Here is an 18,778-nt window from a genome sequence, read left to right on the forward strand (position 1 = left end):
TTAATGGAATTATTCACTTAGATAAAGTTAAGAATGTTTGACAGCATGCCCAGGATCATAACTTCAATATGCAATATTATAACAATACAATTATCTTTTTATTTAGTGAGGACTGCCATCATTTTGAATTAGAAGAGCCCGATTTCTCTTTGGCCAAAGCTGTATGTAGAGATATTGAGAGCTGTGCAGAAGTGTGGACACTATATGAAGAGTTTCATCAAGGATTTCAGGAAAAAGCCAAAGAAGACTGGATTACTTTTAGGTCTTAATTTTGTTTTTAAACTTTTATGCATGTTGATAATTGCAGTACTGTGTTATACTTGTTTTAAAATTTGATTTTTGTATAGGAGTAAGACTTATCTGTTTGAAGAATTCTTGTTTAATTGGCACGACAAGCTGAGGAAGATAGAAGAACACACTATAATGACTGTGAAATTGCAAAAAGAAGTGGACAAATACAAAGTAAGATGTTCATTATACAAGGGGAAGTCAAAGCAAAATGCTTTCTGATATTACTGGATAATTTGCTTCACTCTGTATTTTTACATGGAGGTCTGTTTGTGTATTAATGAGAGCCTTAAGGATATTTTTTGTTCAATAAAATATCTCCTCCAATTATTTCAAAGTACATTTGAACTACTTTGAGTGAACAGGAGAATTAGTACAGTTTTTTCAATGTGTTTTCAAAGCACAAAACTGATCTCAGTTTCAACAGATTTATTTTAAATAGATAATAAAGAAAATATATTTTGTTATATTTTGACAGCATGTAACTGTATGACTGAACAGATATAGTTATTGTAAAACTTGTTCTATTCCACTTTGCATTGTTTCCCATAGATGACCCTTCCTGTTCTGAAATATGTTAGAGGAGAACACCTGTCTCCAGATCATTGGCTGGACCTCTTTCGTCTTCTTGGTCTCCCTAGGGGCACTAGTCTAGAGAATTTGTTGTTTGGAGATCTGCTCAAAGTGGCAGATATAATTGTAGAAAAAGCAGCAGAACTTAAGGTATGAATTATTTCACAATAATGCTATTAATAAAACTAGAAGTTCTGTATGTTTTTATTCCTTTTTGGAATTGGTGTGTAGTTTTCTTATAAAACTGTTTTCCTCTGATCATTTATATACAGTATTTTGTATTACATAAGTGGTAATTTATTTGTGTTTTATTTTTTAAAATAGGATTTGAATAGTCGGGCCCAAGGTGAAGTCACAATCAGAGAGGCCTTACGTGAGCTTGAACTCTGGGGTGTTGGCGCAGTCTTTATGTTAACAGATTATGAAGACAGCCAAAGCAGGATTATCAAGCTGATTAAAGATTGGAAAGACATAGTTAACCAGGTTGGAGATAATCGCTGTCTTCTTCAGTCCCTGAAGGACTCTCCGTATTACAAAGGCTTTGAGGATAAAGTGTCTGTCTGGGAAAAAAAACTTGCTGAGCTAGATGAATACCTACAGAATTTAAACCAAATTCAGAGGAAATGGGTGTATTTAGAACCCATTTTTGGCCGTGGAGCTCTACCCAAAGAGCAGGCACGCTTTAACAGAGTTGATGAAGACTTCAGGTCAGTGTTATTAAATACAACTTTATTTTGTATGAGGTCCTTCACATTGTAAGCCAAGATTCAAAGTGAATTAGTACAAAACAGACAGGATGTACAGGGGGATGAAGGAATTCATCTAAAGGATTTCAGTAAAGTTTGCATCGAGGCAATGTTACAGAAAGAATTACTGCTACAAAAGGGATGATGGGCCAATTTATTGATATTGGATATATGGGAAGAGAAGGATGGAGTTTGTTGGCCAGACATTATGAACAATGTGGGCAAATAAAAGTCTTATTTGAGAAAGGAAGTAGAGAGATGTTGTTGGATTTTGAAAAAGTATTTATTGCTGAAGAGAAGCACTTCTCTTTTTAAAATATTTCACAGAAGTAATTTGATATGAAACAACTTTACTTAATTGGGACATGCAGAGGGAAGTAGTCTTTAGAGGTGTACAAAGATACTTCCAATTGAGTTTCTTCATATATGGTAGTTGAGCTTAAAAATAGAGCTGAAATGACAGAGATAGAGGCACTTGAAAGAAACAATGGTCAGAAATTTAACTTGTGGGGACTTCTTGTATAGTGGGGTCTTGATGTAAAGAGTCATGTTTAGAAAAAAGTATTCTAGGTAGACTCATGACAGACCTAGCATATGTTTAAGTGAAAGAAATTTTATATAAATGTTCCAATTTTAGCTTTCCGATATTGACTGCTAAATATTGAATATTATTTATCTGTGTCATAAGTTTTAATCAGATGTTTAAAATATATATAGTCACACAAAGTGCAGTGGAAGATTTGCAAACAATTAAGGTTATTTTTTAAAGGTCCATAATGATAGATATCAAGAGGGACAATAGAATAACATCACTGAATGCTCGGACAGGAATGAGACATGCCTTGATTACCATACTTGACCAGCTTCAGAGATGTCAAAAATCCTTGAATGAATTTCTGGAGGTACAACTTATTATCTTAACATATAATTCTATAAAAAGTCAATACTTCATTGCTTGAAACAGCTATTCTTTTTTTTTATATACAGGAAAAGCGTTCAGCGTTCCCTAGATTCTATTTCATTGGAGATGATGACTTATTAGAAATCTTGGGACAGTCCACTAATCCTTCAGTTATTCAGTCTCATCTTAAGAAACTTTTTGCTGGTAAACTAAATTAGTATTTTCATAATGCATTAGTCATCATTTGTAAAATGTTCTTATTTAGAAGTACAGTAATTTGATGCTGAAAAATGTATTTTAGAAATTGTATATTTACTTTCTGCTACCAGAAAACATCTTTAAAAAGAAAAATATTTTTTAATATTTCACCATTTATTTAGCAAAAATACTTTAAATGTCTCTGACTTTTGAAGGACTTTTAATATTAATCTATTATCACACAAAAAGAGTGATATACTAACAGAATCGATTTAAATTTTGAATCATCTAGATTGTATTTAATCACTTGTTGAGCTTAATTAAAGAGCTGTTATTATTTTCTCTTTAACAGGTATTAATAGTGTGACCTTTGATGAGGACTTTAAAAACATAATTGCAATGAAATCATTAGAGGGAGAAGTTGTTCCTTTTAAAAATAAAATTCTTCTGTCAAATGATGTTGAAGTAAGAGAACCATATCCAAATGTATTACCGGCAATTGTGAGAAAAATATTTGCTAGGTGATTTGTGATTTTTTTCTCTCTTCTATATTTTATTTGCTAGGTATGGCTAAATCATTTGGCTTTGGAGATGAAGGACACATTGAAACAATTATTGCTTGACTGTGTTACTGCTGGAAAACGTTCACAAGGTTCAATTGATCCATCACTCTTTCCTTCTCAGGTAGTGGGTCTGTGAAGTCTTATCTGTGTTTAGTCTCAGTATTGCAATATAACTAACTCAATATGTGAATGATCCCAAGGACAGAGCTGCTTTGGAAGTATATACAGGCATGAAAATCAGTTGATTTACTGTATGCCTTGATTTTAGGTAGATAGAAATTATTTGGAATGTGCAATGTTACAAGCCTCTGTAAAATAGAACTTTTTCTCACTTGGGAGATTGAGTCAGTCTTTTCATTGATTTCAACTGATATTGAATCAGGTCCTTGGCTAATAAGTGATGTAGAAACCATTTTCTGCTACTGATTCAAAATAGCATGATTAGAATAGTTTCTGAAGTTCATGAATAACTTGGGAAGAAAATTCTTGTGAAAGAAAATGTACTAATGACAGGTTGAAGAAAAACATAACAAGCACTAGCTACCACTATTAATTTGAATTTGTATTCCTTGAAGCAAACCTGACTTAATACATATTTTCAAATACAAATTGTGGTGATAAATACAATTTTCTTTAAATGTAGAAAAATCATAGACACAGTGAGTTATCATTATGACCCAAAGAATATATATTCATTCAGTCTAATCTTTTGGAACGCTGACTGATATGTTTGGGCAGACCCTTCAGCTCATGTGAAAAAACACATTGATTTTAGTGGTGTCCATGTGGGCTTTGTAGTTGAAATAAGTCTTCCCTTCATCTGAGTGAACCAGCTGCCTCCCTTCATCATGAGAGTGTGGGAATACTGTGCAACAGGGCCTGAGACTCTTTCCTTATGTTATTGGTGTTTAACTCTTCCTGCTTTACTTGAATCACATGGCCAAAGCAAAGAGTGGAATTTCGATTCCATTTAACTTATGGAAGTAGAACGTGTAGTTCAGCATGTGTTACGTTTGAATCCATTACTTACAGCCCTCAAGTTACAGGACTTGTTCCTTGAGCTCATGATTTTACTGGAGGAAATGTCTGGTTTAATACCTATTTTTGGCCAAGATCCTCTGTTTTTTGGAATATTACTAAGCTTCTCACTTTGGAGGAGTTTTCTGAGGGTATTGAAGGTTTGTCTGAATAAGAGGAGAATATTGTACTGGCAGTGAGTAGTTCTCATCTCTGGCAAATTTTTTGGGAGTAGATTCAAAGGGAAGAAAGGAAAAAGATAGATACACAGATTTACAATGTATTAATGAAATGGGCTAAACAAATCCACACTTATGGTTAGTCCTGAACAGCTATTCTTTAGTACTATACAGATTTCCATCAAGCATCCACTTTGGCTGAAACATCACAGGCTGCTATACAGAATTTATAGTAATTTAAAATAACACCTAAGTCAGTAGCTATACTAAAATATTTTTGGGTGTTTGTTAAAATGTAGTAAGTTTTTAAATACAATAATATTTGCTCCTAAGGGCAACTTTTATGTAACTATTTTGTTAACTAGACAGTGGAATATAGTGTGATAAAATTTAATATGCTAAATATTTATATTTATTTATTTAAGATTTATTTAAACAGTCAGATTTATGTAACATTTATAAATGAGTCAAAATATTTTGCTTTTCATTGTTACCTATTTCTAAAATTTTATTCTTTCTGTCAATAGATACTTTCCTTGGCAGAACAAATTCAGTTCACTGAAGATGTAGAAACTGCTATCAAAGAACATAACCTGCAACAGACAGAGTTAGAACTTATTGCTAAACTGGAACATTATACCAGCATTGATACCAGTATGGAAAATCCAGGGAGAGTAGGTATGGCAATGATCATAAATATACAATTTCTTAAAATAAATTTAAAGTGATGAGCACTCCATTCCTCTGAACTAGAAATTATATTGAGTGACCTACCAGTACTGGCCACATTTGGGATATTTAATATTTCACAGTGAATGTCCTTTCATTTGTAGATGTTTATTCTATATTTAACATTGTTAGGTAGTTTGAATCTCTTTCCTTTTGAATTTGTATCCACATCCTTCATCCTGATGTTTTTTGTTATTTAATATGTTACTAATAATTTGTCATTAAAAAATCTGGATCAATATTGCTGCCTTCATCTACTGATCTGTAGTCTAGTATTATGTTTCCCTGGATCTGGCTAGATATTACTGGGTAGACATGGTAACATGTCAAGACATTCTATAAAAGACCAGGTGTTTTTTTCCCTTTTAATATGATTTTTATTGTATTCTAAAGTTATTACTTGAAGCCTATAAGGCACCAGTATGATGTGCAGATTGTAATGTATGCTGTCCATCTATACTTATACTTGTGTATATAATCACTCTGCTGAATTTTAGATTAAAGTGTATTGGCAGTTAAACTTTTATCTAGTTACTGTTATCAGCCTGTTGCTTGTATATTGATTGCCTCCGTTTTTTTACTCTTCAAAAGGGGTCTGAAAAGCCATCTGTTTTGGACTGTATAGATCTAGAAGCTTCAGAGGGGTAGCCATGTTAGTATGTAAGTGGAAAAACTTAAAAACAACAAAATAGTCTAGCAGCATCGTAAAGACTAACAAAACATGCATAGACCCAGTAAATCCTGCATCTTGGTAGGGGGTTAGACTAAGGGTGTGTCTAGACTACATGCCTCCTTCGACGGAGGCATGTAGATTAGCCAGATCGGAAGAGGGAAATGAAGCCGCGATTAAAATAATCGCGGCTTCATTTAAATTTAAATGGCTGCCCCGATCTGCCGATCAGCTGTTTGTCGGCAGATCGGGGGAGTCTGGACGCGATGCCCCGACAAAGAAGCCTTTCTTCATCGACACAGGTAAACCTGGTTTCACGAGGCTTACCTGTGTCGATGAAGAAAGGCTTCTTTGTCGGGGCATCGCGTCCAGACTCCCCCGATCTGCCGACAAACAGCTGATCGGCAGATCGGGGCAGCCATTTAAATTTAAATGAAGCCGCGATTATTTTAATCGCAGCTTCATTTCCCTCTTCCGATCTGGCTAATCTACATGCCTCCGTCGAAGGAGGCATGTAGTCTAGACACACCCTAAATGACCATTAGGGTCCCTTTTAACCCTCTGATTCTATGATTGTAAGCAACAATATAAACTATTTGAGAGAAGCTAAAAGACAACCTTCTTTATGGTGTTTTTGTGAATAATTTTATGTACTTACAGAATCTGGAATCCTTGAGCTCAAACTTAAAGCACTGATTCTTGATATTATCCATAACATTGATGTAGTGAAACAGCTAAATCAAGCCCAGATTAATAGTGTTGATGACTGGGCTTGGAAGAAACAACTCAGATTCTATCTGAAAGACCAAAAATGTTTCATTCAAATGGTAGATGCTGAGCTCCAATATACTTATGAATATCAGGTATGAGTTTTTTTTAAATTCAATTTTTGTTAATTTTTAAATGTGTGTGATGCTTACCTTTCAATTCCAGGAGGCAGCTTTACCTCCACAGTTGCTCCTACATGGCTTTCATTTTGTCAGTTGCCATTTACATTGCTGTTTGAAGAAAGTATTGAAAAGTGGTGTAATAGCGTTTCTTCAATCTTGAGATACTTCGTATCTCCAAATACCCGATACCGAATTCCTGAGTTTACTGCTGAATTGATGAATTTATGTGACTTTTATATTGAAGTGCAACAGTACTAGGTAAAATGCCAAATGCAGACAAAATGGTAATTTTAAATATAATTTAAATTATACTTAAATTGAATAAAACGTTTTATTTAAAGGTATGGAATAAATGCTGCTCTTGGATATATGAGGACAATGTTTGTTGAATACTATAAGAAAAATAATGTAGTGTTTCCCTTTTTGGAGACTGTGGTTCATAAAGGATTGCATAACACTTTGGTAGTAGCGCTAATAGATTTTATGAAAGTTAAAAAAATGGCCTCTGTATAGTCCCCAAGCTTGGGCAACTTCTGTGTTATCTTTCCTGTGTCCAAATTGAATGCAAAGCCAACTTGTTGACCTTGTTTCTGTGTATTAATCCATGCAATATATCATTTGTTTATACAGGGTAACTCCTCGAAACTTGTTTATACACCATTGACAGATAAGTGCTATCTAACTCTTACTCAGGCTATGAAGATGGGCCTTGGAGGAAATCCCTACGGTCCAGCTGGAACTGGAAAAACAGAATCAGTAAAGGCTTTGGGAGGACTTCTTGGAAGACAAGTGTTAGTTTTCAATTGTGATGAGGTGAAGTAAAGCAGATATTTATATATTTTAAGAGATGAGTATCTATGAAATATGGATTTAAAGAACAATTTTAAACAATCCTTTAGAGTAATTTAACAGAGTTTTTCATTTATAATCACCTAGAAACTTTAGGATCTTTGCAATGGAAATAAGAGATTTCATAGGTGAACTAGGAAGAAAATCTTCACTGATTTTGCTTTCATGGTATTTAAATATAAATAATGTTCTTCTCTTATTTTAAGGGCATTGATGTGAAATCGATGGGGCGTATTTTTGTTGGTTTGGTGAAGTGTGGTGCCTGGGGATGTTTTGATGAGTTCAATAGGCTGGAGGAGGCAGTATTGTCTGCAGTGTCCATGCAAATCCAGACAATTCAGCATGCTTTGAAGAAGCATAGACCTGTATGTGAGCTGCTTGGCAAGGAGGTATAGAAAAGCTTTTTATTCATTTGTTTGTTTGTTTTTGGTTGAAAACGTTCAAATACTGTCATTATTTCCAAGTGTCTTCTAAAAGTCCTCTTAACTTTTGTAACAAGTATATCATTTTTAGGTGAAGTATATAGCTTTTAAATATATAAGGTATGTCTTTGCCCACCATTTCTAATATTACTTTATAGAGGCAAGGAGGTAATATTTTTACTGAACAAACTTCTGTTGGTGAGGAGACAAGCTTTTGAGCTACCTAGAGTTCTTCCTCAGCTCTAGGAAAGTTATGCTCAGTGTCACAGCTACATACAATTCAAACAGATAGTTTAATGTAAGTAATTAGTGTATATTCTAAAGCACAGTTTCTCAATCCAAAACCGGGTTACTAGAATGTTTCACAGGACTGCATGTGTCCTGTGGCTCCCGTCCCACAGGGCTGCCTGGGCTCATGTCCCTGCTTCAGGCACTGCAAACCCCTGGGTTCCAGCACCACTTAGGTTTGTCCCAGCCATGATGATGGTAGGAGTCTGGGTAGGTCAAATATTTGTGACTGATGCTGTAATCTAATGACCTACCTCATAACTCCATTCATACAGATTGCGCCGTTCACTCCCTTCTGATCACGCAGTTGGTCTGGCTTCCGCCAGTTCCTTCTTTTCCACCCTCAAACAAGCGTGTGGATAAAAAGTAGTTTATCCCCCCACACAGTGCTGACTTTTTGTTTTCCCACCCACAACCCAACTCTTTGGTGGTGGATGCCGCTCAACAGAGATCCAAGCTTCCACAATACAAAAATATCAGTGCGGATAAGGAGAGCAAACACCTGGATCTCTTTGGGAGGAAGATTTACTCCTCATCAATGCTGCTTCTCTGCATAGCTAATTATGCAGCCTTACTGTCCAACCACAACTTTGACAACTATACCAAGTTCACGGCCCTCATTGAACATCTGCCAGATTCAAAGAGACCGATATTAAAATCTGTCGTACAGGTGGGGTACGCTTTGGCAAGAACCTCTCTCCAAATAATCCTTGATGTGGCTGACATGGCATCTCGTGCCATGGCAACATCTGTAGTTATGAGGAGGGCCTCACGGCTACAGTCTGCTGCGGTTCCCCATGAGCTGCAAAGGAAAGCGGAAGACTTCCCTTTCGATAAGCAAAAATTTGTATCTGGAAAGACAGATGAGGTTCTACACTCAAGTAAAGACTTGAGAATCACTCTTCATATCTTGGGTATGTACACTCCACCGTGCTGCTATAAGATATATGTACCATACCAAAGACATTGTGATTTTTTCATACCCAAGATACCAGCAGCAAGGCTTTGACCAATCTAGAACAAGGCAGCAGCCTCAGAGGAGACGTCCTCAGAACAATTGTAACTCGAACCAGCAGCCAAACAAGCAGCGGGTTTGACTTCCTGGTCGAGGACTTGCAGAATCTCCACTTGCTGAGTCACTCCGAATATTCCACCCAGACATTCCTCCATCATTTGAGATCATTTTACCATTGCTGGGCTGCCATTACATCGGATCGTTGGGTCCTGGAGATTGTAACATCCGGTTACACCATTCTGTTCACAACACTACTTCCCACTTCTCCACCCTCCACATCCCTCTTCAGGGACCCCTCTCACGAAGATTTACTGAAAGAGGAAGTCTATCAGCTTCTTGACATCGGAACAGTAGAGATGGTGCCTGAAGAGTTCAGGGACAGGAGCTTCTATTCCCACTATTTCCTCATAGCAGTCACAATTAGTCCTACAGTGTCAATACTTACTTGTCTCCAACTCATGGGCCATATGGTTGCTACAACTTACATAGTCAGTAATACGTGACTGCACTTTTGATGTCTCCAACATTGGCTTGTATCTGTTTACATCTACCTGAAGCGACATGTACACAGGCAAGTTTCCCTACCTACTTCTGTCATATCGTCCCAAACAACTTGCTTGCAGGAGTCCCATTCCATCGGGAGCAACCTTCCGCCCAGATTACTATGAACGCTTTCCTTATGGGGAGGGGTGCCTATATGGGTGACATGTCTATACAGGATCGATGGATGACTCGGGAGTTGACTTTGCATATCAGTATATTGGAATTCAGGGTCCTCTTCAGTTCATGCAAACACTTTGTCACACACATCTGCGGTACCACAATCAGAATACTTACTGACAACATAACAACAATGTACTATATATAAATCAACAAAGGGGTGCTCGCTCCTGCTTCATGTGTGCTGAGGTAGTTCAGCTGTAGAACTGGTGAATCCACAACAAAATTACCCTGATGGCCTGATACTCACCCGGGATCAACAACATGATTGTGGACTCACTCAGCAGGCACTTTGCCCCAGACCATGAGTGGAAGTTTCATCGCCGTGTTCTCCAGCCTATCTTCCATCAGTGGGGTTGCCCAAAATAGACCTTTTCGCCTCCTACAAGAATACGAAATGCCAACAATATTGCTTCAGAGCCGGCATTGGCAGTGGGTCTCTAGGGGATGCCTCTCTCCTTGACTGGAGAGACCCCCTCTTTTACGCCTTTCCTCCCACTCCACTTATTCTCAGAGTCCTCAAGAAGATCAACAGAGATGGAGCAATGGTCATTCTCGTAGCCCCATTTTGGGCATGACAGACGTGGTTCCCCTATCTGTAGCTGATGTTTCCTCAACCACCGTATCACCTCCTGAGACATCACGACCTCTTAACCCAGAACAACGGAACCTTAATTCACCCTCCGCTCCATGCCCTACAATTGACAGCATAGTTCATTGATAGTTCCAAGATCTGTGTCCACATGGGTGCTCCACTACCTACCCTCCTCCCTGCTTCGGTGTCTTTTATTGTATCTTTCAGATATCTGGGCAGACTCGAGGAAGTGGTGGAAGATGGACTGCGCGTGTGATCAAAAGGGCGTGAACGGTGCGAGGCATGTGCTGCGAATGCATGGTCCAGATGACCATTGCTAACAAAAACTCCAATCTGTGGTGCTGGGATGACCTGACACCAACAGTGGACACACATCTCGAAGAACAGTCATTACTGCAGAACTGAGTAATTTCCTCATCATGTATTTAGCTGTGACAACTTTCCGAGACCTGAGGAAGAACTCTTGAAAGCTTGTGTCTCACCAATAGAAGTTGGTTCAATAAAAGGTATTACCTTACCCAATTTGTGTTTCTAATATTCTGAGACAGACAAGGCTACACCACCACATCATACAATGGTAGTTTATAGTTTCTAATTACATGAGTTACTGTATGCCTATGGACACAGAGATTAAAATATTATCTTTATGACAATATATTGATTTTAATACCAGGTTGAAATGGATCATAATTCTGGAATTTTCATCACTATGAATCCTGCTGGAAAAGGTTATGGAGGAAGACAAAAATTGCCTGATAACCTTAAACAGCTTTTTAGGCCTGTTGCTATGACTCGTCCAGACAATGAACTTATTGCAGAAGTTATTCTGTATTCAGAAGGTTTTAAAGATGCTAAAACACTTGGCAGAAAGTTGGTGGCTATTTTTAATCTAGCCAGGTAAGGACAGTATGTTCCATTAATCATGTTTCTGTCAATATAAACTTTTATCTTTTGCAATCTATAGTACTTCCCCCTCTGGTTATGTCACTATACCTTCCTTTCATTTCAGTGCATTTTTAATACAATTTAAACACTGTTCCGGTATGTGTACTGCAATCTTTATGAAAAGGCACTCCAGAAATCACCCTAAAAAACTATACAGGAGACCCTCACCATTTTCAGATTTGCTATTTGGGATTTTGCATATTTGCAGGTTTCTCTCATCCCTATGTCTTGCTTCTTATAAGAATTATAGGAATGGCAGTTGTAATCGCATGATGGAAAAATATTGCTTTCTTAAGACCTTGACTGTTTCCTTCCTTTCTATTGGCATCTTGAATATAAATGTAATTTTCTTTTTAATAAATAGTAAAAGTATTAGCGTAAAAAATTTTCAAGTTCATATATGATATTTTAATTAATTTCACATACACATTTCTTTTTTTTTCTTCTTCCCATTTGTTTGTCTGAATGGAAGCACATGGTTATTTTCCTGAGCATGCAATGCCTCCATAAAAGCATTCACCTGTGACATTTTTTGAGGAGTAGCTGAGATTGAAATAACAACGCCACTCTTCATTTGTATGTACATTGCACACAAACTTGGGAGGGAACTATTAGAGATCCAACTTTTATTTTTATTTATTAATTAATTTTTTAAGAAACTATCACTCTGAAAGTTTGGAAACATGCAACTTCATGTGTATTTCTCTCTGAAGTTCAAGAAAAAAGGTTACTGCACATAGACAGTATATTATTTTCTAATGGCTCTGATTTTCAGAAAAATCTGTGACAGTTCCTCAATGATCTACAAGTACTGAAGTTGAAGTTATTATAACCTATTACATTGTTAATATTTTAAAAACTTAGGGAGCTTTTGACACCCCAGCAACACTATGACTGGGGTTTAAGAGCACTGAAGACTGTTCTGAGAGGATGTGGCAATATCCTTCGTCACCTGAAGAAAAATGGAATGAAGGAAAAAAGTAAGAGTGCTTATGACAAGAGTTTGTTACTTTTAATCAGTCAAGATGTTGTATTGAAATGATTATCTACAGTTTTCTTGTTCATTCAAGTACCAAAATGTTATATGTTCAACTCCTGAACTGTAGAAAACCAAACTATTCAAAAGACAGATAAACCTCTGTGAAAGCCCTTTCTAATCAAAGCCTTTCCAAATTGAAATATATAACTAAATAACCCATAGAACTCAGTGCAGGTAATTTACAAAGTTGGCAAGCTGAAGAGAACTCTTGCAAATGAAGTCTCAGTTACTCTTGGGCTCCCGTATTTGATTCTGAGTACTGCTAAAATATTCTAGTGCAGAGAGTTGCTATTCCAGAGCAACTTTATTTTATTGAATGGAAATGATGAGTATTTTTTAAAAAATTGTGTTTGAGTAAGTGGTGATTTTCTGTATGTGTTTGTAGGAGGGTTGAGAGCAGAGGTTTAGGGTGGATGAGGAGCTTAAATGTTTTGGGAGATTAATATTGCTTCTTTATTGCTTTAGGAAGTGACACATCTGCTATGACTCCTCCTGGGATTATAAGAGATGACCCTTGTTTACCCATTAGATATAAAAAGCAAATATCTAATAAACAACTCATAATCAACTCTATGAATTCATCTGTTTGTTGAAAATACACCAACAATATATTTTAGGTTACATGTTCTTCAAAGTTTTTTCTTAGCTGACTACTGCAGAGTCAGCATAGAGACTTTCCACATGTTAGGACACCTAGAAATTCCCATAGTATATACTCAGTCTGGCATGCATTATCATTTTCACAAATCCAGTTATATACAAAAACTGAGAAGGGTGGACTTGGAGTCTGTCCTTTTGCCACCTAAGCCTCAGAAGTTCTATATGCTACTAGTGCTAATTGCCCACCTGAAATCATAATTTTTTTGTGATGCCAGAAAACAAGCTGGTATGCTGCCATTATGATGTTAGGTAGTGATATCCCAGCTATGGAAATAAATTTAAACTGACCTTTCTTTTGCAGTTAATGAAAGCCATGTGGTGGTCCAAGCTTTGCGCCTCAATACCATGTCAAAGCTTACATTTGCAGACTGTGCACGGTTTGATGCATTGGTTAAAGATGTCTTCCCTGGCATTGATTTTAAAGATGTAGAATATGCTGAATTAACCACTGCTTTACGACAAGTCTTTGAGGAAGCCAATTTGGAAATTATAAACACTCAGGTAGATATGAAAGTTAGGCATAGACTAAGTTTAGATGTTCTCAGTTAAAAGCCTCAGTGAGGATTGTATTGTTAATCTATTCATTTTGATTTTGACTTTTAATATTTATAATGCAAGCTCTTGATTTGCTTGAATACAGAGATTTTTTTTACTCTTTGCTTCTGTGCCTACAAGTTCCTAAAATAACTTAAATTAAGAGAAGAGAATGACAGTATACAAAACCTAACATGGGTTAGAGAATATGTTTGATTTAATGCTGTAAACCTCATGTAAACAGTATTTCTTTTTATACAGATCAAGAAGGCTTTGGAATTGTATGAACAGCTACGTCAAAGAATGGGTGTGGTTATTGTAGGTCCAAGTGGTGCAGGTAAATCAACACTTTGGCAGATGTTAAGGACAGCACTTGGTAAAATTGGCAGAGTCGTGAAACAGTATACCATGAATCCCAAAGCTATGCCTCGACATCAGTTACTAGGTCACATTGACATGGATACCAGGGAGTGGTCTGATGGTGTACTTACAAACAGTGCTCGACAAGTGGTACGAGAACCACAAGGTATGTCTATCCAGAAGTCTGTATCATGATGAACTCTCTTATTTTTGTTCGTATTTTGACAATCTGCTATCTTAAAATTGTTGAATGCAGCTAGTGAAAAGTCAAAAAGGCTTATAGCGATACCATTGTCAAGAATCTCGGTTTGTAATTTCCAAGTTAGTGTACGCTAAAAATAAATGGTATACAAATAAGCATCAGAAGTGAAGAATGAAAGGAATATTTAAAGAGGTTATATTTAAAGCATATAAAGCATATAAATTCCAATTGTCACAGGGAATGAAAACTGGATAGAAATTTAGCAAACTTTCATGTTCTTTAAGTTTTTCCAGGAGTTTGTTGTTTTGCATTTTTATTTGTAAATAGATGTTAATTCATGGATAATCTGTGATGGTGATATTGACCCTGAGTGGATTGAATCTTTGAATTCTGTCCTGGATGACAATCGATTACTCACTATGCCCAGCGGAGAACGAATTCAATTTGGCCCAAATGTAAACTTTGTATTTGAAACACATGATCTGAGTTGTGCCTCTCCTGCCACAATATCACGAATGGGAATGATTTTCCTGAGGTGAGACATATGGGCATTTTAAATTTACATAACTTATTTATCACCATGAATATTTAACTTTCTAAAACCCTATTGTATCAACTCTTGGCTGTGATTAGTAGATGACTTTTTATATCTATTGCCTCTCCTGTCTTACATACAAATATACTCCTGCATAACATTAGCCTTTTTGTAGCTGCATCACATTGTTGACTGAAATTCAATTTGTGTTCCATTCCGTTATACCCTCGAGATTTTTTTCAGAAGTACTAACACCTACTCAGTCATTCTCCATTTTGCAGTTGTGCATGTGATTCATCTTTCTTTAATGTGGTCCTTTACATTTATCTTGTTAATTTCAGACCAATTTTCCAATTTGTTAAAGGTCTAATCTTGTCCTCCAAAATGCTTGCAAGCCCTCACAGCTTGATGTCATTTGCACGTTTTATAAGCATACTCACCATTCCATTTTCCAAATCATTAATGAAAATAGTCAGTTGTACTGATCCGAGGACTGATCCTTACAGTATCTCACTATATGTGCCCTCATAGTTTGATTGTGAGCCAGTGATGGCTACTTTATTTGAGTATGGTCTTGCAACCAGTTGTGCACCCACATTACAGTAATTTCATCTAGATTACATTTCCTTATTTTGTTTATGAGAATGTCATGTGGGAATTTATCTGATGCCTTAATAAAATTAAGTTATAAAACGTCTACTTCTTCTCCCCTTATTTTATTTTACTTTATTTTAAACTGGTGATTTCATTGTAATACTAACCTCTAGAAATGTTCATTTCATTTGAGTAGGTGGAGTTATCTGTATAGATCAGGGGTGGGCAAAAGGCCATCTTGTTTCTCCCCCACTCCAAGGCCAATCGGTGTTTTAAAACAGCCACATTTATCTCAAGCTGCCGCACACCATTGGTGGGCGGGTGAGTGCGTGACGTCTCTCGTGTCCTGTCCCCATCCTGCCAGGGGCATGCAGTGGATAGAGAGACACGTTGAATATTTTAAAACTGCCAGCATGTCTCTCTAGCTGCTGTGTACTCTTGTGGGGGAGAGGAGACTTTGCATGCTCCCCTGCCCCCAGGCTCTGATTGGTCTAGGGTAGGGGAGTGGCAGGGTGGCTGCGGGCTGGATCCACCAGCTTGGTAGGCCGGATCTGGCCTGCAGAGGGCCCTTTGTCTATCCCTGGGCTAGAGACACAAACCGGTTGCTTTAAAACAGCTGACATGTCCCTCTAGCCACCGCATACTCTTTTAGGGGCGAGGAGACTTCGCGCACTTCCCTGCTCTCAGACCCTGATTGGCCTGGGGACAGAAAGAGCGCATGAAGTCTCCTACCATTCTTTTTCTCTAGGGGATGGGGCAGGAGAGTGAGTGGGAAGACTTTTCATGCTCCCCAACCGCAGGGCGATCAGAGTATGGGGGAGAAGCACAAGAAGTCTCCTGGTCCTGCCACTTCTTCCTGAGGCCATGCACTTTCCGGGGTGGCCCAGGGACACTTCAGAAATTTCTGAAGTGGCCCCTTTTAAAAATTATTGCCCACTCCTGGTATAGAAGTTACCTGTATTTGTCTATGTATTTTTGAAATTAAGGTTTTAATCTGTTGTCTTGTATCCTAACACTATTTCTGTGTCTCCTAAATGTCTGCAATAACTCTTTTTGCATCTTAAAGACTATGGTCAGTAAAGCCTCTTAGAGAAGGATGGTTTTTTTTGCCCTATCCACAATGTAACTTAGCTCATATTGTTTGCCCCCTTTGTTCTCTCATCAAAAGTCAGAAGTTTGTTGTCCTTGTCTTAGAAAATGGGTTGTTTTAAATTACCCCTAAACTCTGTAATACCCATATATTTAAAGAAAACAATTTATCAGAAAAAAATGGAAGAAAATGGCACAGAATCAAAATTATACCATTGTCTCTTTCTTCCAGTTATTTGAGCGTCCACAGGTTTGGCCACTTGCTGCTCTGAGTAGCTGTGATACACTGTTCCTGGAAAATGGAAGCTGCCGGAAGTGATGCGACTGGGCTACCACTTCCTGCAGCTTCAGTTGTCCAGGAATGGTGAATCATAGCCACTGGGAGCTAGCAGTGGCTGTACCTGTGGACCCTCCGGTAGACAAAGCATCTGGTGGCCATCTAGTTGTTTACTTTTACAAGCCATGATCAAAGTTTGAACTCCTGCTTTAGATCATACTGCATTCATCTACATGAACTCATGTAATATGAAGTATGTCTTGTTCTAGTGATGAAGATACAGATCTTAATTCTTTGATAAAATCTTGGCTAAGAAACCAGCCTGAAGAATGCAGACATAATCTTGAAATTTGGATTGGGGATTATTTTGAAAAGGCTTTAAACTGGGTTCTAAAACAGGTGAGTAATTCACAAAGTCTTAATAACTTTAAATAAATAATTACATAATTCTAAGTAGGTGGGAACTTGTGCAAGCTGTCCTTCACAGATATTTCCATTTACTTGTGCTATCCAAAGGAAAATGAGTTGGGCATTTTCCACCACTTTTAATAGTCTAAAAGTGGCTCCTCGTAACAATGAGGTTGACATATTATCTGCACCATTACTTATTCATTTTCATGCTAGAAATTTGTTTAAAGTTATATTGTTCTTATTATTATCAACAACAACAATAATATTATACATTCCCATTTACAGAATGATTATGTGGTAGAAACAAGTCTAGTTGGCACTGTGATGAATGGGTTGTCACATCTCTGTGGGTGCAGTGATCGTGGACAATTTATCATTAGCCTAATGCGAGGACTTGGTGGCAATCTCAACATGAAATCACGACTAGAATTTACAAAAGAGGTAATAATGTTTTTCTGTCTCACTTTAGACTGCTAATTGAATAAAACATAAATTGTGATTTTGCTATGTTTAAGAGTAGAGGTCTCAAACTCATGCCCTATGGGCCATCCCTGTCCTGAACAATTGCACAATGCAGCCTGGGACTCCAAGCAGCCCCCAAGCCCAGCTCCTTCCCACCATTGTTCCTCTCTCTTCTCTGCATGGCACCCCATCCCTGAGGACACAGCTTTGGGGATCACTGGAGGGGCCTGGTGCGAGATGGCAGCAGCAGTCATGTGTCCCCCACCCCTTGCACTCCCTGTGACGGCAGGAGGAAGATCTGTGTGTCATTGGCAGACAGATGGTAAAGTTAATGAGAGTGATCAAGATCACTTATATATAAGATGTAGGGAAAGGAGACAAAGGTGGAGCCCTGTGAGAGCGAAAGGGAGAAAAGGGAAGAGGAGGCAAATCCATCCAATGAAACTTTGAAGGTGCCATTATTGAGGTAAGGAGAAAATTGTTTCATGGAAGTCTAATAACACTTAACTTACTACTTCCATGACTTGAAATTTTGCAGGGGACATCACTCTAATGACAGGGATGTGTCTTTTGTAATTCCCATAGCAATTTGCCTGAATTTGGCCAAGCTATAAGCTTCCAAAACATCTCAGTTCTCATATGTTCAGTAGTCATTTGTTGGAATTTGGCAAATACATTTTCTGAAGATTCTATATTCACTAGGCATACAACAGTCAACAGCTTTCCTTTCACAACCCATAATTTCCCTTGAAGGTAGAGCAGCTGTAGTGTGAACCTATAACGTACTAAGTACTTTTTAAAGTCAAGTCCTCAGCGTCTCAAGGAAATGAATGAGAAAATGTATCCAACAAGGTCTGGCACCACGTGGTGAATGAAAAATAAATATTGGATTACTACTCACTTATTCTCTCTTTACCCAATATATATGCATAGTGAGATTGAATGAAGGTTCCATAGAACCTAAATTCTTGCATTTCCTAATTTTTGAGTGCTTGACTTTGCAACATTAATATTCTTTTCATTAAGT

The 18,778-nt window shown here is 37.4% G+C and overlaps 1 protein-coding gene across 2 annotated transcripts in view; it reads left to right on the top strand.

Annotated features, from left to right (window-relative positions):
* Positions 1 to 18,778, top strand: part of DYNC2H1 (dynein cytoplasmic 2 heavy chain 1) — a 328,959-nt gene that overhangs the window by 67,649 nt on the left and 242,532 nt on the right. For both annotated transcript variants that reach the window (XM_089775660.1, XM_089775659.1), the window contains exons 23-41: positions 107 to 262; positions 348 to 462; positions 841 to 1,011; positions 1,186 to 1,568; positions 2,377 to 2,509; positions 2,595 to 2,712; positions 3,059 to 3,171; positions 3,271 to 3,390; positions 4,993 to 5,143; positions 6,525 to 6,727; positions 7,385 to 7,567; positions 7,810 to 7,992; positions 11,317 to 11,540; positions 12,453 to 12,568; positions 13,589 to 13,788; positions 14,083 to 14,347; positions 14,711 to 14,918; positions 17,148 to 17,277; positions 17,575 to 17,730. In XM_089775660.1, the coding sequence (XP_089631786.1) occupies positions 107 to 262; positions 348 to 462; positions 841 to 1,011; positions 1,186 to 1,568; positions 2,377 to 2,509; positions 2,595 to 2,712; positions 3,059 to 3,171; positions 3,271 to 3,390; positions 4,993 to 5,143; positions 6,525 to 6,727; positions 7,385 to 7,567; positions 7,810 to 7,992; positions 11,317 to 11,540; positions 12,453 to 12,568; positions 13,589 to 13,788; positions 14,083 to 14,347; positions 14,711 to 14,918; positions 17,148 to 17,277; positions 17,575 to 17,730 (3,328 nt within the window). The remainder of the gene's footprint in view (positions 1 to 106; positions 263 to 347; positions 463 to 840; positions 1,012 to 1,185; positions 1,569 to 2,376; positions 2,510 to 2,594; positions 2,713 to 3,058; positions 3,172 to 3,270; positions 3,391 to 4,992; positions 5,144 to 6,524; positions 6,728 to 7,384; positions 7,568 to 7,809; positions 7,993 to 11,316; positions 11,541 to 12,452; positions 12,569 to 13,588; positions 13,789 to 14,082; positions 14,348 to 14,710; positions 14,919 to 17,147; positions 17,278 to 17,574; positions 17,731 to 18,778) is intronic.

This window comes from Pelodiscus sinensis, chromosome 1 (assembly GCF_052426305.1).
Source record: "Pelodiscus sinensis isolate ZL-2025 chromosome 1, ASM5242630v1, whole genome shotgun sequence".
Taxonomy (NCBI): Eukaryota; Metazoa; Chordata; order Testudines; family Trionychidae; genus Pelodiscus; species Pelodiscus sinensis.